At 42.8% G+C, this 27650-nt stretch overlaps 1 protein-coding gene across 2 annotated transcripts; it reads left to right on the top strand.

Moving 5' to 3' along the window:
• The first annotated feature begins 242 nt into the window (after positions 1-242).
• LOC109436804 (DLA class II histocompatibility antigen, DR-1 beta chain-like) lies at positions 243-11038 on the top strand. 2 transcript variants are annotated; one of them, XM_088795862.1, is made up of 6 exons: positions 243-437; positions 5045-5314; positions 8824-9102; positions 9802-9912; positions 10394-10417; positions 10691-11038. In XM_088795862.1, exons 1-6 carry the CDS (start codon positions 338-340, stop codon positions 10702-10704), a joined length of 798 nt encoding a protein of 265 aa, XP_088651988.1. In that variant the 5' UTR covers positions 243-337; the 3' UTR covers positions 10705-11038. The 2 variants fall into 2 exon arrangements, with proteins under 2 accessions (XP_088651988.1, XP_074188839.2); XM_074332738.2 differs by having other exon boundaries at positions 245-437; positions 8821-9102.
• The last annotated feature ends 16612 nt before the right edge of the window (positions 11039-27650 follow it).

The following is a 27650-nucleotide window of genomic DNA, read 5'->3' as shown; positions in this document are numbered from 1 at the left end:
TGTGTGCACATCACGGACCAGCGCAGAGCTGGCTCACAACAGTAGGCCAATGCTTCAGATACAACTGGATCAAGCCTTTAACGCACTGAGCTTAAGCGATGCTTTTAATGCAGGGAATTCTAAGTTTCAGAAGAGGACCTTCCCACTGAATCTCTGACCAGCAACTGATGATGCTATTTGGTGCTGATTGGTTCTGCAACACTGAAGTTACTCAATTCAGGAACAGAGAAATGAGGGCCTTGGTTTCTATTATTTGGGGTGATGCTGGAGGAAGGCCACAGTCCCCTCTGACTGAGACTCGCCTGCTCCCTGTGCCCTGTCCTCTCCGTTAACCAGCATGGTGTGTCTGTGGTTCCCCGGCGGCTCCTGGACAGCAGCTCTGACCGTGATGCTGATGGGGCTGAGTCCTCCCCTGGCCTGGGCCAGGGACCCCCCACGTAAGTGCACAGCTTGGGGGGTGAGCTATTGGGTGGTGGGGGAAGGGAGGGAGTTAGCTTTGTCACTGTGTCCAGGCCACATCCCTTAGGAAACTGTGCACTTTCTTCAGTGACCACATATATTTATCATATGGATCCCCAGTTCGTTCCACAACCAAAGGAACCTGGCTGCTTGTCCTCTACCAGAACTGTGTTAGGGCCTGTGTGTGTGGGTGTGTTTCTCATCTCTCTTCCAATAAAACCTCTGTAGCCTTTCATCCCATTCCCTTGGGACCTTGAGAAGATTTAGCAACAATGATGTCAAGATAATTGCCCATCCAGTGATTCCCTTTATTATGCTGAGTTATGCCAGAAAAAAAGGAAAGTTTCTCTGCACATTTGATGGGAAGTCAAAAGGAATCAGAAGGGCTTCTCCTCGAAGATCCTGTGTTGTGGCCTCAGCAGGACTGTGACGTTGGTGCCTCTCCCTAATACGGGGGATGGGTCAAGAGGCCTCCCCAATATCTTTCCTTTCTCCCTGAACCCCAATGTTTACAAGGCCTGTGTCCCTTATAAGGGAGGCTCTCGGACAGAAGGTGGGGTTAGTGCCCTCTGTTCCTCCATGGAAAGCACCGTGCAGCGGAAGCAGAGACCCTTACGACGTGGGCTGAGCCTGTAGGTGAGGAGCATCTGGGGGCTGTCCTCTGAAGCCTTACAGGACTTCAGGCACCTTCTGAAAGCCTGGCAGGTTCGGGGTCATTAGGAATCTTTTGAACCTTTCTATACTATCAGTTTCTCCTACATCTCCCCATTCTCTTGCCTCAGCTCACAAGAAGGGATTAATAAAATAGGTTATATGAAATTATATTTTCACAAGCCAAAAAAAGTGAAACAGAAGCAATTTCATGTGGTTTAAACTCCACACCCTGAGCAGTAGTACAGAGAGAATGTGAAGTTTCCTTCCGTCCCACAGGCTGAAAGCCAGTAAGCAAGTCAAGGGACCTCATTGGCCATCTGGGGTCTTGGCCCCAAGTTCCATAGTTCACTTGTCCTGTCCTCTGTTTCCCTTAATTAGCCAAACTTGGTTACTTCTGCTTCCAGCTCCTCCCTATTCTTTCCCCAGCTATGTCCTCACCATTCCTGAGAATCCCTAAAGTTTGCACAGCTCTCAGCACTATAACAGGTATATTGGATAAGATGAAACTTAATGAAATTTTCTCTCTTTCTTAAAACATCATTTACTTACCTGTGATGTTTCTTTCAACTAGTAGGAGGAGAAAGAGGAAGTTTGTCTGAATTTCTCACAGGAAGTGGAAAGGATATAAAGTGTCATCAGAGTAAAGACGGTTGGGGCTTGAGCCCCTTCTCGCTTTCCAGGATCCCCACAATGACCAAGTCCCAGCACCCCAGGTTTACTCACGTGGACCACAGGTACCCATCTGAGCACAATTCTGTACTGGGCTGTTCTAGGCTCAGAGAATTCTATGTGAATAAGAGAGAAAAGTCCCCTATCATGGAAATTACCTAAAGTCAGAGAACATGTACCATAAACATTTAACAAAAATATTTCAGAGAATAATATGTGCTCTGAAAAAAAAATCAGGATGATGGGACAGAGAGAACTGGATTCACCTGACGTCAGTTCAAGTGGCTGGGGAGCTCTGCCTGAGAAAGTGACATTTAGAGACATTTGGCACATGAATGATGAGAAGCCAGCCAAGTGAAGACCTAAGGGACAAGTGTTCCAGAGAGAGGGACTAGGGGAAAGGGCAAAGTGTGGAAGATGTGTGCTGTGTCTAAGGGACAGGAAGGCTGAGGCGGCTGAAGGGGAGCGAGCCCGGTCTTCACTCCCCTGTTTCCACAACTTGGAATCCCCCACAGAAGCATCACTGTCAGTGCTCAGGATATACAGTGGTACCTCTGTTTTCAAACATAATCCGTTCTGGAAGACCATTCGAGTTCTGAAATGTTTGAAAACCAAGGCACAGTTTCCCCATAGAAAGTAATGCAAAATGGATTAATCCGTTCCAGACCTTTGAAATCAACCCCTAAGAAAGCAAATTTAGCATGAATTTTACTATCTAATGATACCATAAATGCATAAAATTTACAGCGTTCGTGAACCAAAATGTTCGTCAATGGAGACGTTAGAAAACCGAGGTACCACTGTATATATTTTGTCAGCAGCCTCTGCCTTATTTAGATTTTTAGCTGATAATGTTTTGAAGTTTGATATAATTTTTTCTCATAATGAAATGATAGTTTCCAAAGTCTTCATCTGCTAGGCCATTTGAAAAGATGGATATAGCCTAAAGTCTGTGCCAAACATTTGTTCAAGTTGATTTATTAATTGTTAGCTTCATAATAAACACTAGCAGCTGACCTCCTTCAGAAAGCCATGGATTTGTAGGCATCTATAAACCTCAGTAAGAACAGAGTTTAAAAGTTGTTTATAACTGCTTTTCATGGGATAAGAGTTTCCTTGGTTCTAAAATTTCAACACAGCTGTCATACCGGGGGAAATGAAAACCCAGAACTGTACTTGTTACAAGATGCTCATGAGAGCTGTATGTGGAGCAATTGTACGGGGACAGTCGCGTTTTACAGTTTTCTCACAGCCCAGCTCGCCTGCACTGAACATAAGCCACTGACACAGGCGGTTACTGAGCCAGCTAGAAAATATCTGTATGGTTATTCATGTTTCCTTCTTTGTACATAATGCACAGGTAAAATGCTTACCCCTTTCAGGTATCCTGGACTTGGGCTTTTTCCAGTCATGGCCCACTGTGTTTTGGGGGAGCCTGCAGCGTGAGCACAGTCAAGAACAGTCATCTTTTGGTTGGAATCAGAATAGCTTTCATACTCTCTTGTTAGGCACTGTGGGTGGTTTCGTAGGGTCTAGTCCCAGTGCAGAGCTATTTTTCCAGCAAAATGTATGTTCAGGACCAAGGTTTTTATCAGGTACAATATTGGCAAATTTTTCAATGTAATTCTCAGTTGCTTCATAATTAACAGCAGCTTTTTCAATCACAGATTTTTCAGATGGTGTAAGTCATAAGTTGTGAGCACCACGACTTTTTTTCAATAACATGTATCCATCTTCTTCAGGAATTCTACATTGTATTCTATTGATAAAGTCAGATGGTCCTATTTATTTGTCTCACTTTTAACCACAGAATTTTTTTTTTTATCACTTTCTGAAATCTTCTTAGTTCAATTGAACATAAATTGCGGAAGCACACGTGGCCAATTGACCAATAAGAGCTCTGAGATGTGTCTGACTCTCTTTACCTCATCAGGTCAGACTTACCACGTGAGGTTGGCACCCCAGATTGGAGTTTCTCAGATTTCTGGATTTGGAAATTCAAATAGGGGATTGTGGGCCTGTATTGTATCACGGTTCTAGTCTCCTTATAAGTCGTTAACCCCATCCCCTCTTACCAGCTGGTAACCACTAAACTATTGTCTGTGTCTGTGAGTTTTGTTTCTTCATTTGGTAGATGAGGGTAAAAGGGATCAAATATATGGTGATGGAAGGAGAACTGACAGTGGATGGTGAACACACAGTGTGATATACAGATGATGTATTACAGAATCGTACACCTGAAATCTATGTAACTTTGCTAAAGTTGTTGCCCCAATAAACTTTAATGAAAAAAAAAAAAAAAAAACGAAAAAAGAAAAAACACTCATCAGTAGCTTCCTGCTACATTCTGTGTCAAGTTACACCTAATGCCACCCACAGACTTTTCAGGGCCCATTCCTGCTTCTCCAGTCTAAGCTTTCCCCTCCTTCCTCCCACTGCCTGTGCTTCAGAGAACTGTTTTCTTCCCGTTTCTGGAGGAAGTTGATCAGTTCTTTCAGGCTTTTGCACATGGTATTACCTTTATCAGAAATGTGCCTCCCTTTTCCACACACACACACACACACACACACACACACACACACACACACGATTCTCCAGCTCACACCAATTTACCTGTTCATGTCACATCTTAAATGTCACTCAGGGACCCCTTCCTTGCACCCTAATGTAATTTAGATCGTCCTACTATTCTCTGTTCTAGAACTTTTCCTCTGACATTTCTCCCTCCTGTATGAATTCTGTGTGGTGGGTTTTGTTCCTCACTTGCACTGAATGTTAAGCTGCAGGAGTAGAGACGTCGGGTTTCCTCCCTCGGGTTCCCAGGAGCAGCACAGGCCTGTCACCAGGTCGGCGACAATGATATATTTACAGAACGAAGGAGGCGGTACATGTACAAGGACCCGGTGTGGGATGAGAGGAGGGTGCGGTGTGTTTACTGTGGAGGCTTCTAGAAGGAGGTGTCGCAGGAGGCGGTGATGGGACACATCCCTGCCCCGCTCCCCCATGGGCGTCAGCAGCGCAGCACGGAGCCAGTGGATCCCAAAGGCTCCGGGTCCGAGGGGTTTTCTCAGCCCCGCCGGCCCCCCTCCCGCACCGCGCACCGCGGGCGGATTAAAGATGAAGCGGCGGGTGCTGGTGTGGGGGCGCCGCGGGGCCAAAAACGGGGGCGTCCTCGTGTCCCCACCCGACCTGGGCGCCCCGCTTTGGGGGACGTCGTCGTCAGTGTGTAACCAGTGTGACCGGACCCTTCCTGTCCCCACAGCACATTTCTTGGAGTACGTTAAGTCCGAGTGTCATTTCACCGACGGGACGCAGCGGGTGCAGTTGGTGGTCAGATGGATCTCTAACGGAGAGGAGAACGTGCGCTTCGACAGCGACGTGGGGGAGTTCGTGGCGGTGACCGAGCTGGGGCGGCGGGACGCCGAGTATTGGAACAGCCAGAAGGACTTCCTGGAGCAGACGCGGGAGGCGGTGGACACGGTGTGCAGACGCAACTACGGGGTGTTAGATAACTTCTTGGTGCATCGGCGAGGTGAGCGCGGCGGGGGCGTGTGTGTGTGTGTGTGTGTGTGTGTGTGTGTGTGTGTGTGGTCACTGGGGTGAGTGTCGGGCTGTGAACCTGCACAAGTTCTGAGGGGACATGTGAGGGCGTGATGTCCAGGACAGTGAGTGTAATGTTGTCCGTGTGTGTGATTGTGAGGCGAGTGTGTGAGGGGTGCGTGTGCGCTGAGGTCGGACAGAGTGTGTGTGGTGGGGGGGTGGCCTGGGGTGCGAGGACCCGGAGGGAAGGTGGGGGGGGGTGAGGACCAGGGGGGTGAGTGGGGGTGCGAGGAACCGGAGGGAGGGTGGGGCTGTGATGGAGGGAGCCTTCAGGGGACCACGGTGGCCACTGTGGACAGGTGACAAGGGGGAGAGCGGCAGTGCGGGGACAGGAGGTGGAGGAAGCATTGATGGGGGGTCAGAGGTGAGGGAAGGGAAATTTACGGTGGTGTCTGTGGTTGGGTGGAGGTTTAGGGGAGCAGAGATGAGGAATGTGAAAGGTTGGGGGGAATGTGAGGCGGCGAGTCACCGTCTGTCTTGGATACACGCTTCTTAATTCTGAAACCGTTGGAATAGGGTGATGTGTTTGTGCATAAATGTTTCATTGAGAAAAAGTATTAGACTAGGGGCCGGCCTGGTGGCTCAGGTGGTTGGAGCTCCATGCTCCTGGCTCCGAGGGCTGCCGGTTCGGTTCCCACATGGGCAGGTGGGCTCTCAACCACAAGGTTGCCAGTTCAATTCCTCGAGTCCTGCAGGGGATGGTGGGCTCTGCCCCCTGCAGCTAAGATTGAACACGGCACCTTGAGCTGAGCTGCCGCTCAGCTCCTGGGTGGCTCAGTTGGTTGGAGCCTGTCCTCTCAACCACAAGGTTGCCGTTCGACTCCCGCAGGGGATGTTGGGCTGTGCCCCCTGCGGCTGGCGACGGCGGCTGGACCTGGGGCTGAGCTGCGCCCTCCACAACTAGGACTGAAAGGACAACAACTTGAAGCTGAACAGAACCCTCCACAACTAAGATTGAAAGGACAACAATTTGACCATTGTTCCCCAATAAAGTCCTGTTCCCCTTCCCCAATAAAAAAAAATCTTTAAAAAAAAAAAAAAAAAAAAAAAAGAAAATGTATTAGACTAATTTTGAGGGGTGGGGGGAACCTCTGAGCGATCTCTGATCTTTCTGAGGCTTCTTTTAGTTCTAAATTTCCTGGGGTTTTTTTCTTAGTGTATATATTTTTACACAGTTGAAATAATTGTGAAACCAGCTTTTTGAATTATAATTTTGTTATTTAACATACTGATATTACTATTTATATAATGCTAGTAGTTTTTAAATAGTTACATATTATTTCTTCATATAGTTGTAACAATTTACCTCACATTGCCTTTAGTTAGATCTTGTTTCAATGTTGCCACTCAGCTGAAAATTAACAGACTTTTTATTTTTAATTTATGTTTCTTTGATATCTAAAGTTCCTAAACATTTTGCACATATTTTTGGCTAATTGTTGTTATTGCCTTATGAATTATCTATTGTCTTTTATCTCTGACGTCCTCCTGTTTTTTTTGGCAATTTTATGGGTTTCCTATCCAGCAATGATTAACACTCTACTGATATTTGATTCACCATTTTGTCCAGTTTGTGATTTATATTTTGATTTGGTTCATTATTTTTCATGTTATGAATTTAAACATTTTTATTTAATGAAATATACTGCAATCTTGTTAGCAATGATTGACTACCAATCTAAATGTATCATTTCGTGGTACTGTAAAAATGTTTTTACCCAGGTTTATCCATCTTTTTTTATTTATTTTTTAATTAGTTTCAGGTGTACAAAAAAATGTAATAGACACTTATCATTTATATCCCTCTCACAGTGATAACCCCCTTCCCCCATCTACTAGCCCTCTGACATCTCATACAGCCATTACATTTCCACTGTCTCTGTTCCTAATGTTGTACTCCACTTCTTATAAGTGCATATATATATATATGTATATATGTGTGTATATATACATACACATACATATACATATACATACATGTATATAAAATTGTAGTTGACATTCATTATTATTCAGCTTCAGCTTCAGGTGTACAGTGCAGTGATCAGGCATCTACATCATCCCTGAGGTGGTCTCCCTAATAAGACAAGTGTCCATCGGATACCCTACAAAATCTTTACAACATTATTGATTACATTCCCAAAATTGACTTTCGTATCCCTGCGGCAATCTCATGGTTACCCACTGTTCTTTCTAATCCCTTCACCTTCTCCCCTTATCTCCACCCCTCCTCCCATCTAGCAACGCTCAGTTTTTCCTCTATGTCTCTGAGATTGTTTCTGATTAGTTCATTCATTTATTCTTTTCTTTAGATTCCGCATATAAGTGAGATCCTATGGTATTTGTCTTTCTCTGCCTGACTTATTTCACTTAACATAATGTTCTCTAGTTCCATCCATATTGTTGCAAATGGTAAGATTTCATTCTTCTTTATGGCTGCATAATACTCCATTGTATATATCCCTCTTTTTTATTAAAACAAATTGTATTTATTGAGGCTGGTAGTGCCAGGGATTGTCGAGGACACTAAGCACACATATTAATGAGTTCCAGGCTCTGTCCTGAACTCAAATGTTAGCTGAAAATGAGAGACAATTGTAAAATGATAACAATTTCAGTAATAGATCTGCTTGTTTGCAAAGAAGAGATTGATCAGCTGAGTGTAAATACAGGAACTTTTTAAATGAATGACTTCCCTTGCTCCTTTCCCTCTCCTCCAGGACTCAGGCTTTTTGGGCACTGAGCTCACAGAGAATCACCTGTGTCCTTCCTGCTTCCCAGGGTAGAACCATTTCTAGGAGTTCTAAAGTGTGCGTGTAGCATTCCCAGAATGTCATGTTCTATCTAACCATCTACCTGCAGCTGTCCCTGTTCATCCACATTGCTTTGACTGATATTTTCTCTCCAAATAAACCAGGATAATAAATAGCTAACATATATTGAAGGCTAAATTTCAGTTATTGCTTTACATATTTGGGGTGCATTGATTCTCACATAACCCTAAGCAGTAAGTTAGTATTAACCCCCTTTATAGGTGAGAAAGCTGAGGGAGAGAGGAATGTAAAAATTCTCCCAGGATCAGCCAGTAAGAGGCAGAGCCTGGATCTGGACCCAGGCAACCCTGCTCCAGAAAGCACTTGGAATTAATGCGTTATATACCTTGCAAAGATTTGTAAACACTTCAATTCAACAATGAATAACTACTTCACACTAGGAACAACATACCCACAAGTCCTCAACATCTCTCAAATCTAATGGCCCATGCTGTAAAGATTAGACCCAAGGCTCATGCTGACTCCTGGGGGCCACATGGCCAGCTGTGAGGGAGGCCTGCCTGACACCTGATCTGGGACTGGAGCCTGGAGGCCGGATGGCAGCCACCCAAGCAGACGTCCTCTGTCTTCCTCACGCACTCCCCCCACCCCTTTTCTCTCCCAGCAGAGCCTACAGTGACCGTGTATCCTGCAAAGACCCAGCGCCTGCAGCACCACAACCTCCTGGTCTGCTCCGTGAATGGTTTCTATCCAGGCCACATTGAAGTCAGCTGGTGGCGGAATGGCCAGCAAGAGGAGGCTGGGGTCGTCTCCACGGGCCTGATCCGTAATGGAGACTGGACCTTCCAGACCCTGGTGATGCTGGAAACAGTTCCTCAGCGTGGAGAGGTCTACACCTGCCAAGTGCAGCACCCAAGCCGGACGAGCCCCATCACAGTGGAATGGAGTGAGAAGCTTTCTGACCTCACAAGTGCCTCACCCACCATGAGGGGACTTTCTTATCCCTGGGTGTCAGGGTTCTCTTCTCCATCCACCATGTTTTCATTGGCTCATGTTCCCCTGTCCTTCAGTACAGGTCACAGGGTGTGTGGGGGGGCAGTGATAGTTTCTATAAATCCTGTAGTTCCTGGGGAGGCCCGATGGAAGGCCAGGGAGGACGTGGCCCCTGCTGAGTCCTCTCATGATGTCGCAGCTCATGGTTCTCCCTTGGCCCTGGGCACCCGTCCCTGCCTCAGGCTGGGGTGGCACTTCTGCTCTGTTGCTCTGAGTTGTTCACTGTGACCTGAGAAGAGGTGCATCCTCTACAACGTGGGGACCTTCCTGACACGAGGACAGTCCAGTCTCCGTGCTGCCTTCTATGAGCTCTGTCACGCTAGACCAGCGACTCAACCTCCCTGAGTCCCGGGCTCCTCGTCCCTCAGATGCTGCAGTAGTGACCCATGTTGGGGCTCATGTTTCAGTGAGTTCAGTGCCTGGTCCTTGTATCTGCTCAGTGATTTTTAAATCTCTTTCCCAGAAATGGCCAATTATTCTAGTTCTTCCAGGGCAGCCTTCTTCCCCATTCTCAAAGCTCCCAATCCCAGAAGTCTCAATGAGAGAAGTTGCATTTGGGATAAAAATCACTAAAAGGAGCTTCTTGTCTCAGGGGCACAGCCTGACTCTGCACAGAGCAAGATGCTGAGTGGCATCGGGGGCTTCGTGCTGGGGCTGCTCTTCCTCGGGGCGGGGCTGTTCACCTACTTCAGGAATCAGAAAGGTAAGGAACCTGTTGGCAGCTGACACTCCCCATCGGCTTTATGGGGGAGGAAATGGGACTTTGCTCAAGTTAGTTCTCTGTGTATCAGAGGCCTTGTATGAGGACTTTCTTCCCCCAATTGACCTCAGATTCCCTGGCAATTCAGAAATCAACAGCCCATGGTTGGTATATGGAAGCATAAGAAGTGATGGCCTGTAGAAATGAGAAAATGGTTAACATGCATGGAGCGCTTGGCTGAGGATACGGGGGCAAATGAAGGAAGAGCCGTTAGGCTGATGAATTACATGGGATCTGGGCTTGGGACAGAAACTCCATGGGCTCAGGCTCTCGTTTCTGCTCTCCTCTTTATTCTGGTATCAGGCAACGTGGGTTGTGATGTTGGACAAATTTTAGGAGGGGTTTCGGGGGCTGGGAACATTGTGTTTGGGGACAGATTTACCTTCATATCTTTTAAGTATATATTCTGCCTTCTCTTTCTCAGGACACTCTGGACTTCAGCCAACAGGTAACTCTGTTTAATCCTCTTTTAGAGACATAATCAGTTTCCCAAGAATAGAAGTTGGAGGTGGCAGACAGGAGACAGAAATTATGGGAGGCATTTGGATCTGACTTCTGGTCAGGCCGTTTACACTAAAGCATCTTCTCCACTTAGTAAAAGGCTCAGGGAGACCTAGGAATCTCCCCTCCTTGCTGCAGTGTTACAACACGAGGCCCTGAGAGGGGAAAGGGAGCTGCTTGTAGAGTTAAGTCTGAAAACGACACTGACCTCTGTCTGCAGGACTCCTGAGCTGAAGTGAAGGAGAGGACACAGAGAAGAGCCTTCTTTCTGGCCCCGCTTCTTTGCAGCATGAAAAGGTTTCCTGCTTGACTCTGATTCCACGAAGAGAGGGCTTCCTCACAGTCTGGTTTGCTCCTGGTTCAGTGACTCTGCAGAACACGTGCCCCCTCTCGGCTCCCTCAGTCCCCACCCTTGACCTGGACGTCCCCAGTACTGAGTGCAGTACCTTCTCCTCATTCTTTCCTGGTCCCCTTTGTATTCAGCCTCACTGTCCCCTGTGCATCTGATCTCTCCTTCCGCGCACATTACTTTAAACATTTTTCTGAAATAAATATGGAGTGAAAATCACCTGCTTCATACAGCTTTAAGGATAAGAAGTACAAAGGAACAAACAAAGGATTTCATCACAATTCAGTAATGGTTTTCATTTGTATTCCTGAATTTTGGTCACGTGATACGGAAGTTTTCTTTGCTTCCCCGTTTTTTCTTGGGGTTTTGCCTCCTGTAATTAGGCATATTGAGCTGAGCTGGGAGAAAGCCCTTAATGACCCCATATCATGGTGGCCTCTGTCTTTGCATTCTCAAAGCCAAACACACAGGTCCATTGTCCCATGGGATAAGAAATGCAGGTAACTTGTAAGGATGTGATGCCTTCAAATTTTTATAATCACGTTCTTTTGTCTCTGTTCCTGATTTTTAAAAAAGTGTATCCCTGAGTACTTCTTGAACACCCTTTTGTTAGATTAAGGGTGGGTTTCAACCTTTCAATCTTTTTTCTGTCTCTCAGATGAAAATCAGTAATTAGGTGTTCTGTATGCTTCTTGGATTTGAGGATCCAGTTCTTTCCATATGTTTGGGAAATTCTTTCTTTTCCCCCGCTTTTTCCAGCTTCCCCCCCCAACTCAGGTTCCAGCCGTTGTTTCTCAGTCTAGTTGTGTAGGACACAGCTCCCTGGCCCATGCTCATGTTATGAGTCTTGCGCTCCCTGCAGACTGGTTGCCAGTCGACGGCCGGCCGCTCACAGCAGCCCGCGGCAGCTCTCACAGGCTGGCTGCCGGCCGCTCACACTGGCTGCCGGCCACTCATGGCAGCACATGACAGCTTATGCTAACCTCCGGCTGCTCACGGCAGCTCAGCTCCAGGGAGAGCTGTTGTTCACAATTTTAATTGTAGAGGGTGCAACTCACTGGACCATGTGGGAATCGATCCAGTGACCTCAGCATTAGGAGCACTGTGCTCCAACCACCTGAACCACTGGCTCGGCCCAGGAAATTCTTGTTGACTCTTTGAATGGGATCACTGTCCCCTTCTCCCTCTCTTCTCCTTCTCGTATATCCATTATTCTTTATTTTTTTCAAATTAATTTTTTTATTAGTTTCAAGTGCACAAAACAATGTAATAGTTAGACATTTATCATTTATATCCCTCACAAAGTGATAACGTCCCTCCCCCAATCTACCAACCCTTTGACTTTGCACACAGCCATTACATTTCCACTATCTCTATTCCAAATTCTGTACTCCACTTCTTGTGACCATATATATAAAATTATACTTGGCATTCATTATTGTTCAGCTTCAGCTTCAGGTGTACAGTGCAGTGACCAGGCATCTACACCATCCCTGAAGTGGTCTCCCTAATAAGACAAGTGTCCATTGGATACCCTACAAAATTTTTACAACGTTATTGGTTATATTCCCCAAGGTTACTTTCATATCCCGGTGGCAATCTTGTGATTACTGATTGTGCTTTCTAATCCCCTCACCTTCTCCATCGTCCCCAACCCCCCTTTCATCTAGCAACCCTCAGTTTTTCCTCTATGTCTCTGAGGCTGTTTCTGATTAGTTCGTTCATTTATTCTTTTCTTAGATTCCACAAATAAATGAGATCATATGATATTTGTCTTTCTCTGTCTGACTTATTTCACTTAGCATGATGTTCTCTAGGTTCATCCATATTGTTTCAAATGGTAAGATTTCATTCTTCTTAATGGCTGTGTAATGCTCCATTGTATAAATGTACCACAATTTCTTAATCCAGTCATCTACCGATGGGCATTTCAGTTGTTTCCATGTCTTGGCTATTGTGTATTGTGCTGCAATAAACATAGGGGTGCATAAATTTTTGCGAATTAGACTTTTGGATTTCTCTGGATAGATACCTAGGAGTGGAATTGCTGGGTCATAAGCCAGTTCCATTTTCAGTTTTTTGAGATACCTCTATACTGATTTCCATAGGGGCTGCACCAATCTGCACTCCCACCAACAGTGCACAAGGGTTCCCTTTTCTCCACATCCTCATCAATACTTGTTGTTTGTTGATTTATTGATGATAGCCATTTTGACTGGGGTGAGCTGGTATCTCAATGTGGTTTTTATTTGCATTTCTCTAATGATTAGTGAGTTTGAACATTTCTTTCATGTGTCTGTTTGCCATCTGTATGTCCTCTCTACAAAAATGTCTCTTCATGTCCTCTGCCCATTTTTTAATTGGATTGTTTGCTTTTTTGGAGTTGAGTTAAGTGAATTTTTTATAAATTTTGAATGTTAATCCCTTATCGGATATCATTGACAAATATCTTCTACCACTCAGTAGGATCCCTTTTTGTTTTATTAATGGTTTCCTTTGCTGTGAAATACCTTTTAGTTTGACGTAATCCCCATGTTTAGTTTTTCTCTTACTTCCCTCGCACGCGAGGGGATATATCAGTAAAAATCTTACTCTGGGTAATGTCTGTAAACTTTCTTCCTATATTTTCTTCTAGCAGTTTTATGGTTTCAGGTCTTACATTTAAGTCTTTAATCCATTTTGAATTTATTCTTGTATATGGTGTAAGGAGGTGGTCCAGCTTCATTTTTTTGCATGTGTCTGTCCAGGTTTCCCAGCACCATTTATTGAATAGACTATCTTTACCCCACTGTACATTCTTGCTTCCATTGTCATAGATTAAATGGCCATATAGGTATGGATTTATTTCTGGGCTCTCTATTCTGTTCCATTGATCTATGTGTCTGTTTTTATGCCAGTACCATGCTGTTTGATTACTGTAGACTTGTAGAATAATTTGATGTCAGATATCGTTATACTTCCCACTTTGTTCTTATTTCTCAAGATTGCCGAAGCTATCTGGGGTCTTTTATGGTGTCATATAAATTTTAGGATTATATGTTCTATTTCTGTGAAAAATGTTCTTGGTAGCTTGATAGGAATTGCGTTGAACATGTATATTGCCTTAGGCAGTATGGACATTTTAATGATATTAATTCTTCCTATCCATGAACATGGTATGTGTTTCCATCTATTTCTATCTTCTTTAATTTCTCTCCTCAGTGTCTTATCATTTTCTGAGTACAGATCTTTCACTTCTTTGGTGAAATTTATTCCTACGTATTTTATAGTCTTTGAATCATTTGTAAATAGGACTGTTTTCTTAATTTCTCCTTCTGATATTTTATTATTGGCATATACAAATGCAACTGATTTCTGAATATTAATTTTGTATCCTGCTACTTTACTAAATTCATTTATCAGTTCTAATAGTTTTTTTGGTGGAGTCTTTAGGGTTCTCTCTATATAGTATCATGTCATCTGCATATAATGACAATTTTACCTCCTCCTTACCAATTTAGATACCTTTTATTTCTTTTCCTTGCCTGATTGCTGTGGCTAGAACTTCCAGAACTATGTTGAATAGAAGTGGTGAAAGAGGGCCACTTTGCCTTTTTCCTGATCTTAAGGGGAATGGTTTTAGCTTTTCCCTATTGAGTATGATGTTTGCCGTTGGGCTTATCATATATGGCCTTTATTATGTTGAGATATGGTCCTTCTATTCCCACTTTCTTAAGGGTTTCTATCATAAATTGTTGCTGGATTTTGTCAAATGCTTTTTCTGCATCTATTGATATGATCATATGATTTTTATTTTTCATTTTGTTAATGTGGTGTATCACATTAATTGATTGTAGATGTTGAACCACCTTTGCATACCAAGAATGAATCCCACTTGATCATGGTGTATGCTCTTTTTAATGTATTGCTGAATTCTGTTCGCTAATATTTTGTTGAGATTTTTGCATCTGTGTTCATTAGGGATATCAGCCTGTAGCTTTCTTTTTTTGTGATGTCTTTGTCTGATTTTGGGATCAGGGTGATAGTGGCCTTGTAAAAAGTGTTTGGGAGGCTTCCCTCTTTCTGGATTTTTTGGAATAGTTTGAGGAGAATGGGTGATAATTCTTTTTTGAATGTTTTATAAAATTCACCTATAAAGCCATCTGGTCCAGGGCTTTTGTTTGTTGGGAGCTTCTTGAGCTTCTTGATTACTGATTCAATTTCCCTGGTGGTAATCAGTCTATTCAGGTTTTCTGTTTCTTCTCAAGTTAGCCTTGGAAGGTTGTATGCTTCTAGAAAATTGTCCATTTCTTCCAGATTGTCTAATTTGTTGGCATATAGTTGCTCATAGCAGTTTCTTAAAATTTTTTGTATTTCTGTGATGTCTGTTGTCACTTCTCCTCTTTCATTTCTGATTTTATTAATTTGTGTCCTCTCTTTTTTTTGGTGAGTCTGACTAAAGGTTTGTTGATTTTGTTTATCTTCTCTAAAATCCAACTCTTGGATTCATTGATCTTTTGTATTGTTGTTTTTTTTTGGGGGGGTCTCTATTTCATTTATTTCCGCTCTGGTCTTTATTATCTCCTTCCTTGTACTCCCTTTCAGCTTATTTTGCTATTCTTTTTCCAGACCCCTTAAGTGTAAGGATAAACTGTTGATTTGTGATTTTTGTTGTTTCTTTAGGTAAGCCTGCATTGCTATGAATTTCACTCTTAGGACTGCTTTTGTTGCATCCCATAGATTTTGGGTCATCATGTTTTCATTTTCGTTTGTCTCAAGATATCTTTTGATTTCTTTCTTGATCTCATTGTTGACCCATTCATTATTTAGTAACATGTTGTTTATCCTCCATGTATTTGTTTGTCTTCAAGTTTTTTCCTGTAGTTGATTTCTAATTTCATAGCTCTGTGGTCAGAGAAGACAATTGGTATGATTTCAATTTTCTTAAATTTATCAAGACTTGTTTTGTGGCCTATCTTGGAAAATGTTCCATGTGCGCTTGAGAAGAACGTGTATTCTGCAGCTTTGGGGTGAAATGCTCTGAAATGTGGCATTTAAGGCTGTTGTTTACATATTGATTTTCTGTCTGGAAGACCTGTCCCTTGTTGTCAAAGGTGTGTTGAAGTCCCCTACTATAATAGTGTTACTGTTGATCTCTGTCCTTATGTCAGTCAATATCTGCTTTATATATTTAGGTGCTCCTATGTTGGGTGCATAGATGTTTACTAGGGTTATGTCCTCTTGTTGGATCAATCCCTTTATTATTATATAGTGCCCATCTTTGTCTTTTAATATTTTCTTCATTTTAAAGTCTATTTGTCAGATATAAGTATTGCAACACCAGCTTTTTTCTCATTTCCATTTGCGTGAAATATCTTACTCCAACCCTTCACTTTCAGCCTGTGTGTGTCTTTTGATCTGAGGTGAGTCTCTTGTATACAGCATATACAAGGGTCTTGCTTTCTTATCCACTCAGACACCATATGTCTTTTGATTGGAGCATTTACATTTCAAGTGATTATTGATAGGTACATAGTTATTGCCATTTTTTTATTTGTAGTTAGACTGTTTTCATCTTTCTTCTTTTTACAGAAGCCCTTTCAATATTTCCTGCAATACTGGCTTGGTGGAATTTAGCATATTCTTTTCTGGGAAGCTCTTTATCTCTCCTTCAATTTTAAAGGATAGCCTTGCTAGATAAAGCTATCTAGGTTGTAGGCCTTTGTTTTTCATCACTTTGAGTATCTCCTGTCACTCCCTCCTGGCCTTCAATGTTTCTGTAGAAAAGTCATTTGATAGTCTTATGGGAGTTCCCTTGTATGTAACCAGCTGTCTTTCTCTTGCTACTGTTAGGATTCTCTCTTTAACTTTAACCTTTGCTGTTTTAACTATAACGTGTCTTGGTGTGGGCCTGTTTGGGTTCATCCTGGTTGGAACTCTCTGCACTTCCTGGGCTTGTATGTTGGTTTCCTTCACCAGGTTAGTGAAGTTTTCGGGCATTATTACTTCAAATATGTTCTTGATCATTTGCTCCCTCTGTTCACCTTCTGGTATTCCTATGACGTGCATGTTGTTGCGCTTTATGTTATCCCAGAGGTCTCTTAAACCATCTTCATTGTTTTTTATTCTTTTTTCTTTCTGTTGTTCTGTTTGGGTGATCTCTGCTAACTTGTCTTCTAAGTCGCTGATTCGATCCTCTGCTTCATCTAACCTGCTGTTAATTCCTTCAAGTGAGTTCTTTATTTCGGTAATTGTGTTCTTTAGTTCTAATTGGTTGTTCATTATGATTTCTCTATCCTTCTTTATGTCATCACTAAGCTCCTTAAACATTCTTTTTTTTTTTTTTAATAAGATTTTTTTTTTTTTTTTTAGATTTTATTGGGGAAGGGGAACAGGACTTTATTGGGGAACAATGGTCGAATTGTTGTCCTTTCAATCTTAGTTGTAGAGGGTTCTGTTCAGCTTCAAGTTGTTGTTCTTTCAGTCTTAGTTGTGGAGGGCGCAGCTCAGCTCCAGGTCCAGTTGCCGTTGCTAGCTGCAGGGGGCACAGCCCACCATCCCTTGCGGGAGTCGAACCGGCAACCTTGTGGTTGAGAGGACAAGCTCCAACCAACTGAGCCATCTGGGAGCTCAGCGGCAGCTCAGCTCAAGGTGCCGTGTTCAATTTTAGTTGCAGGGGGCGCTGCCCACCATCCCTTGCGGGACTCAAGGAATTGAACTGGCAACCTTGTGGTTGAGAGCCTGCGCTCCAACCAACAACTGAGCCATCCGGGAGGCAGCTCAGCTCAAGGTGCTGTGTTCAATCTTAGTTGCAGGGGGCAGAGCCCACCATCCCTTGCGGGACTCGAGGAATTGAACTGGCAACCTTGTGGTTGAGAGCCCACTGGCCCATGTGGGAATCGAACCGGCAGCCTTCGGAGTCAGGAGCACGGAGCTCTAACCGCCTGAGCCACCGGGCCGGCCCCCAAACATTCTTATTATCAGTGTTCTGAACTCTGTCTCTGATAGGTTGGTTACCTCTATTTCATTTTGTTCCAATTCTGAAAGTTTCTTCTGTTCTTTTATTTGGGACATGTTTCTTTGTGTCCCCATACTGGCTGACTCTCTGTGTTTGCTTCGATGTATTAGGTAGATCCCCTAGGGTTCTTCGTTTTGCTTGGTTATCTTATGTAGTATGTATCCTTTATATTTGACTTGCACCACTTCCCTCCTCTGCGTGTGCTCCAAAGGTGACCCTTGTGTTGTGTATATTGTCCTGTTAAAGTTGAACTTTAATTGCTTTTGGCTTGTCAGTAGGTGGGATTGACTCCTAGGCTGACTAGTTGTGAGACTTGGCTCTACCTGCAGTGGATGATGTGCTGCATGAAGGTTGACCGCTCCCTATGGGGTCTTGTGCCTGTAGAGAATTCCCTCTGGGTGTGTCACTTGTAGGTCAAACCCGATAATACTCTGGTTTGGTCTGGAGTTGGTGTCTCGGTGTGTTGAATCTTGTGCCTCTTGGGCTGGGCCCTGGTGTAGGGCAATTTCAGAACAAAGCAAATCACCAAGCACAACAACAACAACAAAGAAAAAGTCAAATACACTCACATGTAAAAACAATTGATAACCCTTACTCAACACAGGCAAGAATATAAAAAATACAAAAAAAAAAAAAAAAAAAAAAAAAAAAAAGCAGTGCCAGTCTTGGCTTAAGCCCACCAAGTAATCTCCAGGTTGTCCTCTGCTGTACCAAAGAGTTCTCTGTGTATTGTTCAGGCAGAGCTGGTCACCTGGTGCCCAGAGTGACCCTGGGACTGCAGTTCTAGATGAGTGGGGCTATGGGGTCTGGATGGTAGTTTCTACAAAGTCAGTGCAGTTTCTGTTCTTGCCTGCATATATGCGCACTGAGAGTAACACAGGAAGCCCTGTGCCCAGGTCTCCTGAGTCTTAGGCCACTTCTTTCGTGTGTGTGCGCGCGTGCGTGCGCGTGTGTTTGTGTGGAGGGCGTGAGATTTCTGAGCTGCTGAAAGCCCCGAGCTGCCTCTACCACTTGCTGCTTACCTCTGGGTGTGTCACCGCAGTTATAATTAATTGCTCTGCCCCAGGCAGGCCAGGAAAGGTGGGGGCTGGAGATGGAGGAGTCTTCTCTCTCCCAGCCCAGCAGTGCCACACTCTTCCCAGCCGCTTTCCTGGGTCAAGCTGGGTCTTCCCAGATCCTGGGCCCTATGGCTCCTCTGTAATCTGACACTACTCCTCAGTTCAGGGGCCAGCTTGAGTTTCTGGAAGGGCAAGCATAGGAGGGAGGGGCCCAGGTATGGTGTTTACTTCCTTTGTCTGACCTAGGGCCCAGCTGGAGGTCTCAGCTGAGGTTACTGCCTCAAATGCTAGACATGCGGCTCTCTTGGGAGGAGAGATCAGCTGTGGGACACAGGGAAAGAGCCCACCTCCTGGCTCTTGTGGTCTCTGTTCTGTTCTGGGACCACCTGCACCTCTGCAGTCACAATTGTGGGCCACGTCTCCCATCCCACTTCCCCTGCTCGCCCAGTTCGCCCACCTTCAAGTAATCCTCTTATGAGTCTCGTAGCTGTTCTGTGTGATGAGCAGAGAGTCCTTTGATGGGTTATAGATGTTCAATTCGTGGTAAGTTCCGGAGGAGAACTCAAGAAGACCACCTCGCTGTTGCCATTCCTATGACCCCATTATTCTTATATTGCTCTTTCTGATGGAGTCACAGAGTTCTTGTAGATTTCTTCATTTCTTTTTATTTTCAAGTCTCTCTTCCATTTGTGTCATCCAGATTTCTATCTTCAATGTTCTAATTCTTTTCTCCATCTGGTCAGCTTTATTTCCTAAGCTCGCTACTTCATTCTTCATCTCTTTTATTGAGTTCTTCACCTTCAGAATTTCTATTTGGTTCTTTTTTAAAATTTCAATTTCTTCAATAAAGTGTTCATTTAGTTTGTTGATTTTTATTCCTGAATTCATTGAGCTGCCTATGTGAGTTTTCTTGCATGTTGTTTTTTCATAACTGCAATCTTGAATTCTCTGTCATTTAAGTCACATATTTCCGTGTCTTTAAGTTTATCTTCTGGAGAGTTTTCGTTTTGTTTCTGAGCTGCCTTGTTACCTTGGTAATGCATAGTAATTGATGGATTATTTCTCTTTCTGGGCATACATGGGAATGAATTTTGCAGCAGGTTGATATGAAGAGGTCTTTCTTTTGTTTTACCGTAGGTAGTACTGGAGCGTTTTATTTTCTCTTGCGTTGCTCTGGCTGGCTTTTTGAATCTCTGCTGGGTGGTAGTAGTTACCTTGTATTCCCTGAGGAGGTAGTGGCTCTGCTGTAGCCAGGTCACCTTGGTCTCAGGGCACCAATCCCATGGGAGAATGTGGCTGGTGATGGGGTTCTGAGTCCCTGAAATCCCAGTGCTGCCCCTGCAGCCAATGCAGTTCTGTACTGCCTGAGCTGCCCCACGTACCCCTGCTGGGATCAGGTGGAAAGGGTTGGCGCAGGGTAGGCTGGGAGAGGTAGCGGGTGTGTTTGTGGCTTTGTTCTCTTCCCAGTAAAGCTAGACCTCAGCTGCCTCACCTCTGTATCTCTACCCTTGTCACTGGGAGTAACCGCAGGGTGCATCTGCCTCTCAGGAACTGTCTCTCCATTTCTCAGGGCTGTAGCTATTCTGCTTTGTAACTAGATCCTTATTGCCACAGTTTCTTCTGGGGCCTGCTACCTGCTCTGGGAGGGTATGAGCAGGTGACTGTGGGAGGGTGGGAGGAGGCAGCCAGGCTCCGTGGCTTTATCTTCTGCTTGGCATGGCGGCTGGTAGAACACAACTGTCGCATTTCTTTATTTGGTCTCTGCCCCAAAGTCTATGCCCTGAGCGCTGGGTTCAGCCATATTTTATGCTGATCACTCAGGCCGGCATGCTTGGGACCACAATGAGTGCACCTGCAGCCTTTGTCTTCCCCTCTCCCAGACCTCCTCAGGGCTGCATCCAGGGCACCCATCTCTGCTCTTCTTCCCTGCGTCCTCCCGTTTGTCCTGATTTGCCCACCTTCAGATGTTGCGTTGCGTGGTTATCTCAGACCTGTTTGTGTGTTGTGCAGGGAATCCTTTGTTGAATTAGAGCTGTCTAATTTGTTGTAACTTCAAGGGGCGAGACCAAGTGGACCCCTCACACCACCATGCTTCTGACATCATTTCCCTTAGCTTTTGTTTGGCTTTATTTCTTCTTCATTTCTAAAGAACAGAATTGCCGGATAAAATATTTTTGGTTGGCATTTTTTCTTTCTTTCAGCACTTTGACTATATCATCCTAGTCTCTCCTGGCCTGCAAAGTTCCTGCACAAAAATCCTCTGATAGCCTTATGGGGTGGGGGGTGGGGGGCGGTTCCCTCGTATGTGAAGAGTTTCTTTCCTCTTGCTGCTTTCAAAGTTCTCTTTGTTTTTGATTTTAGACAGTTGTATTATGATGTGGCTGGGAGCAGATCTCTTTGAGTTGAATCTATTTGGGGAGTTATAAGTGTCACGTACTTGGATGCCATCATCTCTCCCCAGATTTGTGCAGTTTTCAGCTATTATTTCTTTCATGTAATCTTTCTGTCACTTTTTCTCTCTCATCTCCTCCTGGGACTCCCATAATGTATACATTATTTTGCTGATAGTATATTATCATTCCTGTAGGCTTTTTTCCACTCTCACAGTCTTTTTTATTTATTCTCCTCTTACTGTATAAGTTCAAATGACTCATCTTCAAGTTCATAGATTCTTTCTTGTGCTTGATTCATTGTGTTGTTTTTGTTCTCTTTTGCATTAAAAAAAATTTCATTCTTTATATTCCTCAGGTCTAGAACTTTTTTTTTCTAAATGATTTCTCTTTGTTTAGCTTCTTGTTTTGTTTTTCTGATTTCATGGAGTTGTCTGTCTGTGTTATCTTGTAATTTGCTGAGCTTCCATAAGACACTTATTATTTTAAAATTTTCAGGGTTGACATATAGTATTATATTAGTTTCAGGTGTATAACACCCTGTTTCCCCAAAAATAAGACCTACCTGGACAATCAGCTCTAATGCGTCTTTTGGAGCAAAAATCAATATAAGACCCAATCTTATTTTAATATAATACAATATAATATAATATAACAATATAATACCAATCTTACATTAATTTTTATTCCAAAAGACACATTAGAGCTGATTGTCTGGCTAGGTCTTATTTTTTTGGAAACACAGTAGTGATTAGATATTTATACAACTTACAAAGTGATCACCCTAATAAGTCTAGTACCCATCTGACACCATATCTAGTTATTACAATATTATTGACTCTATTCCCTATATTGTACTTTACATCCCTGTGATTGTTTTTATAACTGGCAATTTGTGCATCTTATTCCCTTCCCATTTTTCACACATCACCCAACCCAATCATTAAAACATTCACAAGGAGGGCCGGTCCGATGGCTCAGGCAGTTAGAGCTCTATGCTCCTAACTCCGAAGGCTGTCGGTTCGATTCCCACATGGGCCAGTGGGCTCTCAACCACAAGGTTGCTGGTTCAACTTCTCGAGTCCCTCAAGGGATGGTGGGTTCCGCCCCCTGCAACTAAGATTGAACACGGCACCTTGAGCTGAGCTGCCTCCTGGATGGCTCAGTTGGTTGGAGTGCGTCCTCTCAACCACAAGGTTGCCGGTTCGACTCCCGCAAGGGATGGTGGGCTGTGCCCCCTGAAACTAGCAACGGCAACTGGACCTGGAGCTGAGCTGCGCCCTCCACAGCTAAGACTGACAGGACAACAACTTGAAGCTGAACAGCACCCTCCACAACTAAGATTGAAAGGACAACTTGACTTGGAAAACAAGGCCTGGAAGTACACACTGTTCCCCAATAAAGTCCTGACCCCTTCCCCAATAAAATCTTAAAAAAAAAAAAAAAAGAAAGATATTGCCTGGATAAAAATCACCAATGGATAAGAAAATCATAAGGCAAAAAGTTTAAAAAAAAATTTTAATATCACAAATGCAGTATGATCTGTATATGTATTTTATGAATATACTGCGTATCTGCCTATGGACTTTATGAATATCTATGATTTGTACATAAAGAGAATATAATGTTTTGACTCTCAAGACCCAATTTTGCCTCCTGGTGTGCAACATGGCTCCTGTTGAGAATGCATGATTTAGTGGAAAAAAGGATGGCTTATTTTACAAAAGCTGCTGCTGAGAGATTTGATCTGTATTTGAAAGATAAGAAAACTAAGTCCCTAATTTATACCATAAACAAATGGATTAAGTGAGTGTGAAAGAGAAATAAAATTTTTAGAAAAAGACGCAATACACATACCACAGTAGTGGTGGAGACCCTTTCGAAAGCCCAGAAGCTATCAAAGATAAGGTAGACACGTGTGACTAAATGTAATAAAGTTAATCATAGTAAAAGATCTTTATTTTATTTCATTTTACTTAACAGGTATTTGTTGAGCATCTCCTCTGTGTGAGACACGTTCTAAGCACTGGAGATTCAGCAGTGAACAAAACAAAGTCCCTGGCTTCTTACAGTGTATATTCTAGTGGGGCAGAAAGTCAATAAACAATCAAATATTTTAGCTGAAATCTTACAGAATTGTGGAAATGAGTTGTGTGAATATTTGAGGGCGAGTGTTCCAGGCAGATTCTCAAGTAGGAACATGCTGGGCAGGTGTGAAGAACAATAGGCCACCACAGTGACTGTGGCAATGGGAGGGACCCAGGAGGGGAGAGGAGGCCTGCGGGGGAGCAGAAGCTGGACCCTGGAAGGCCTGAAGTCCACAAGACTCTGGGTTTTTACAGGGGACTGGGAAGCCTTTGGAGGGTCTCGAGTAGAGAAGTAACATGATCTAATTTACATGATAAAAGTATGGTTCTGACTGCAGTGGGGGAAATAGGCTGGTAGTGGGGAGTGGAGTCAAGAAGTTCAGTGTGGAGGCTGTCAGAGCAGTATAGGTGAGAGACGCTGAAGGCTTGGATTACCCAGTGAGGGAGCTGAGACGCAGTCAGGTTCAAGATATAATTGTAGGGACAGGTTGAACGAATTGGGTGCAGAGAAAGGACAAGGCGATTGGGAGAACATTTTTTCAACACAAATGGCAGATAGAACATTAACATACAAAAAACACCTACAAACTGATTAAGAAAAGGACAAACCACCAGTTTGAAAAACAAGTAATTCACAGAAGTCCAAAAGCCTAATAAAGCTGCTGAATAAAGGCTCAGTCTCACCAGTATTCAGAAAAATTCAATTAAAGCGAGAATTAGGTACCACTTTTCTCATTAAATAGGTAGCAATTAAAAATAGCTGTTTGCAGCGTCAGTGAGATAATGTGTAGAAAGATGAACTCTCACACGTTCCTGGTTAGAATGTGAATTTTTACAAATTTTGGGGAAAGTTAATACCTATTAACATTAAAAATACATATTTCCATTGACCTGGCAACTCCACCTTTGGAAATCTAGAGAAATAAAATTTTCATCGTGTACAAACATGTTTATTCCAGCACCATTTGGCAATTGTAGCACCATATAGCCAATGACAAAAAGTCGGAACAAGCCAAACGTCCATCTTTAAGGAAATGAATACGCATTCATTCATTCACAATACTGGACGCTACGCTATGACAATAATGCTTTGGAGTGACGTCTGTTGACCTGGAGTGATGTATATGATATATTGTCAGGTGAAGAAATCAAGTTGCGGAATAATGTAGGTAGTTTGACCCTATTTGCATGTATGTTTATATTGCATGGATTTAAAATAGGAGAGATTCATGGGAAGTTGACACTGATAACATTGTGAGTTTTTAATTTTTGAAGAGAAATTTAATAAAGATTTAAATACTTTCGAGACCTAGGTTACACGTGTATAATCCATTACAATGTGGCATCTCTTAGGTTTGACTTCCCAGTCTTGGCAGACGCTTTCGCTTCGGACAATGATGGATACAAGCATCTTTAGTTCTTAAACACTAGAAAATTGGGCTTTTATTTCTTCAAAACCTAATTGGAACCTCCCAGCTACAGAGTAGGAACACTGGTGGTATTTCCTATTCTCAACTGTTTTGTATTGGAATTTCATCAAATATAAAACTGAATATTCTGATCCGTTTTTCAGTTTATCCTTTTATCCCTTTGGATTCTGTTTTTAAGTTCTGTACTTGTTTTCCTTTTACCAACTCCCTGCATTCACTTCCTAGATATGCCAATTAAAACCGAGGGTGAGAGCTATTTGGAGGAAATGGGAAATCACATTTTTAATGCAATACTAACCCAGGGACTCTTTAATAGGAGCCACACTTGCTGATTTTACATAAAGTGTTTATTTCCCAATATCTTTGCATTTCTTATTCAACTTCATTATCTTTAAATTCACTTTCCTGCTTTTATGTCCTTAGGCTTTTCTCCTAAACATAAAGTAACAAATGGGAGGCTTCCACTAATTCTTTTTTTCTTTCCATTTTAATTAAGGCATAATTGACAAAAATTGTATATATTTAAGGTAAGACTTGATTCCCCCAGTTTTATTGATATAATCAACACACAACACAGTGTAGGTTTAAGGTGTACAATATAATGATATATACATGTATTGTGAAATGATCACAAGTTTAGCTAATGTCTGTCATCTCACCGAGTTACACATTTTCTTTTTTTCCTTGTGATGAGATCTCTTACGATCTGTTTTCTTAGCAACTGACTTGAAGTGTTGATGTATGTGTCTGCTTATTCTTGTGAGCAGGGCATTTGGCATCTGTATTAGCTTATTTGTAAAATAAAATTTACCACCCACCGTTGATTTTCTGTTAAGTCCCACATTCCTACCTTTATAGCTAACCTATCTTGAAAGTACATATACTTATTCATTTTCCTAATATTTGTATCATTTTGCTAAACATGGTGTCATTTTAATAGCCCACCCCTTTTCCTTCCTCTTTCTGGGGTCCTTTAAGAGTTCCATACCTGTATCTTTAAGGATTAACAATTGTTTTTAGCTGGCCGGTGTTTGGTGGCCTACAGAGAGCGGTTCACACAGTTTTCACTGTCGTAGTTTCCTCTGATGTGACTTGACTTACCCTCAATGGCCTCGTGGGATTGAAAATGTTTTTACTGCGAGTTTGAAGTTATGGTGAAGACCCAGGGTGGTTTCTATAGATGGACCAGAGAGAGCCATAGAAAAATGACATGAGGCTCATGAAAACCTGAATGTTTGTAACTATATTAAAAGGCTTCTGGTCATATTTCCCCTATAACAGCATAATATTTACAACAGGTAAGTCAACTAAGCTGATCAAATCTCTAGATATATATGCTCCAGAGGCATAGAAGTAATTTACAACATAAAATTTCATGTTCCACGTTTTTCCTATCTCCTCCCCGCCTTTTAACTTGCAATTCAGTCTTACTAAATTGATGGTTCATTGACGGCCTCAGGGTTTTGTGACTTCTCAACTGTGTCTCCTACGCTTGTAGCAGGGCTGTGAGCACATGGTAGGGGTCCACACCGCGGTTTGGATTGTGCTAGATGCTGTGGAGCTGCTCTCTTCAGCTTGTGGTTAGTTAGGTAGCATGAACCATTTACAAAACGTTTTATACTTTGGGCACGGACAAAAGTAGGGATTGTCTCTCTCTGTCAAACCTTCTAAAGAATTCTAGCATATTAGATTAGTTTGAAAAGGTTCCTTGGAAGATACCTAGTTAGTCCAAAAGAATTCATGCTTTGAATTATAGATTCATATTTGGAAGGAACCATAAAGATAATCTGCTCCAACCATCCACTGGTTCCTAAGACTCTCCTCTGGATCATTCCCACCAAATGATCACGCAGCCTTACACTCTTGCGTAAACTCTTCCAGGCGTCCACTTCCCCTTATGTTGAGATAAAGATCTGTTACCTCAAACCTTTCATTCACTGGTGTTATTTACTTGGGCTTATACAAAATATTCTAATTCATGATGAACCTTCTATATTTGAAAATAATTCTTATTGTCTCCTTATTATGTTTTTTCCCCCAGGTGAAACTGGAACTTCCTACTTGCAATGATTTGGCTCTCCTTACCATTATAATGTGTCTCTTGTCAAGGTTTATCCACATCTCATGACAGAACTGAATGTAATATTCAGAGTATGGGCTAACCAGCACAGAATGAGTAGTATAAACATAAAATTCCTAACATCTATACTTTTAAAGCAGACTAAAATTGACTTTATTGGAAGGCATGTCCGGCAACTCCTTACCGCGCTTCTATTTTCTGCTGGCTTAAATTCCTCTCCTGGCTGCCTCTCTTTGGAAAGTGCTCTTTACCAATGCAACTATTCATATAATGGGCTCTTCTCAAAGTCTCGGCTATCCTCTAATCATCTTTTCTTTTTGAAGCTCTAATTTTCCTTAGTTATCAGAATATTCATTATACAGGTTTTCCTTGTATCTTCCCATATCTTAATTTTCTTCTTCAAGCTGTTACATGCCACAGGCTCAGTTCTTTTACCTCTGTTTCTGCTAGCTCTGTATTTTTCCCTTTGGGGAGCTCATTTACTCTTCTGGCTTCAATTGTTACCTCTATTGGACTGACTCCAAGACCTCTGAAATGATGTGTTACTATCTGTCCCTTTAAACTCAACAACTTAGTTTATCCCTGTCTGATAAACTAGCTCCTAGTTTATTACTGATTTCCTGTCACCCAGGTTCAGAAGTTATGAAGTCATTTTTTTTCCCTTTTCCTTCCTTATATGTCATCAGTCATCATGAAGTAATGATTCTTCTTTGAAATAAAATCTCAGATCTAATCCTTCTATTTATTACTTCCATCACTTACTATTCCAAGCACCCCTTAACTAGATTT

The sequence above is a fragment of the Rhinolophus sinicus genome, chromosome 2 (assembly GCF_057876585.1).
Source record: "Rhinolophus sinicus isolate RSI-liver-muscle chromosome 2, RSI-T2T, whole genome shotgun sequence".
Classification (NCBI taxonomy): domain Eukaryota; kingdom Metazoa; phylum Chordata; class Mammalia; order Chiroptera; family Rhinolophidae; genus Rhinolophus; species Rhinolophus sinicus.
This window is presented reverse-complemented; position numbering and strand designations above follow the sequence as displayed.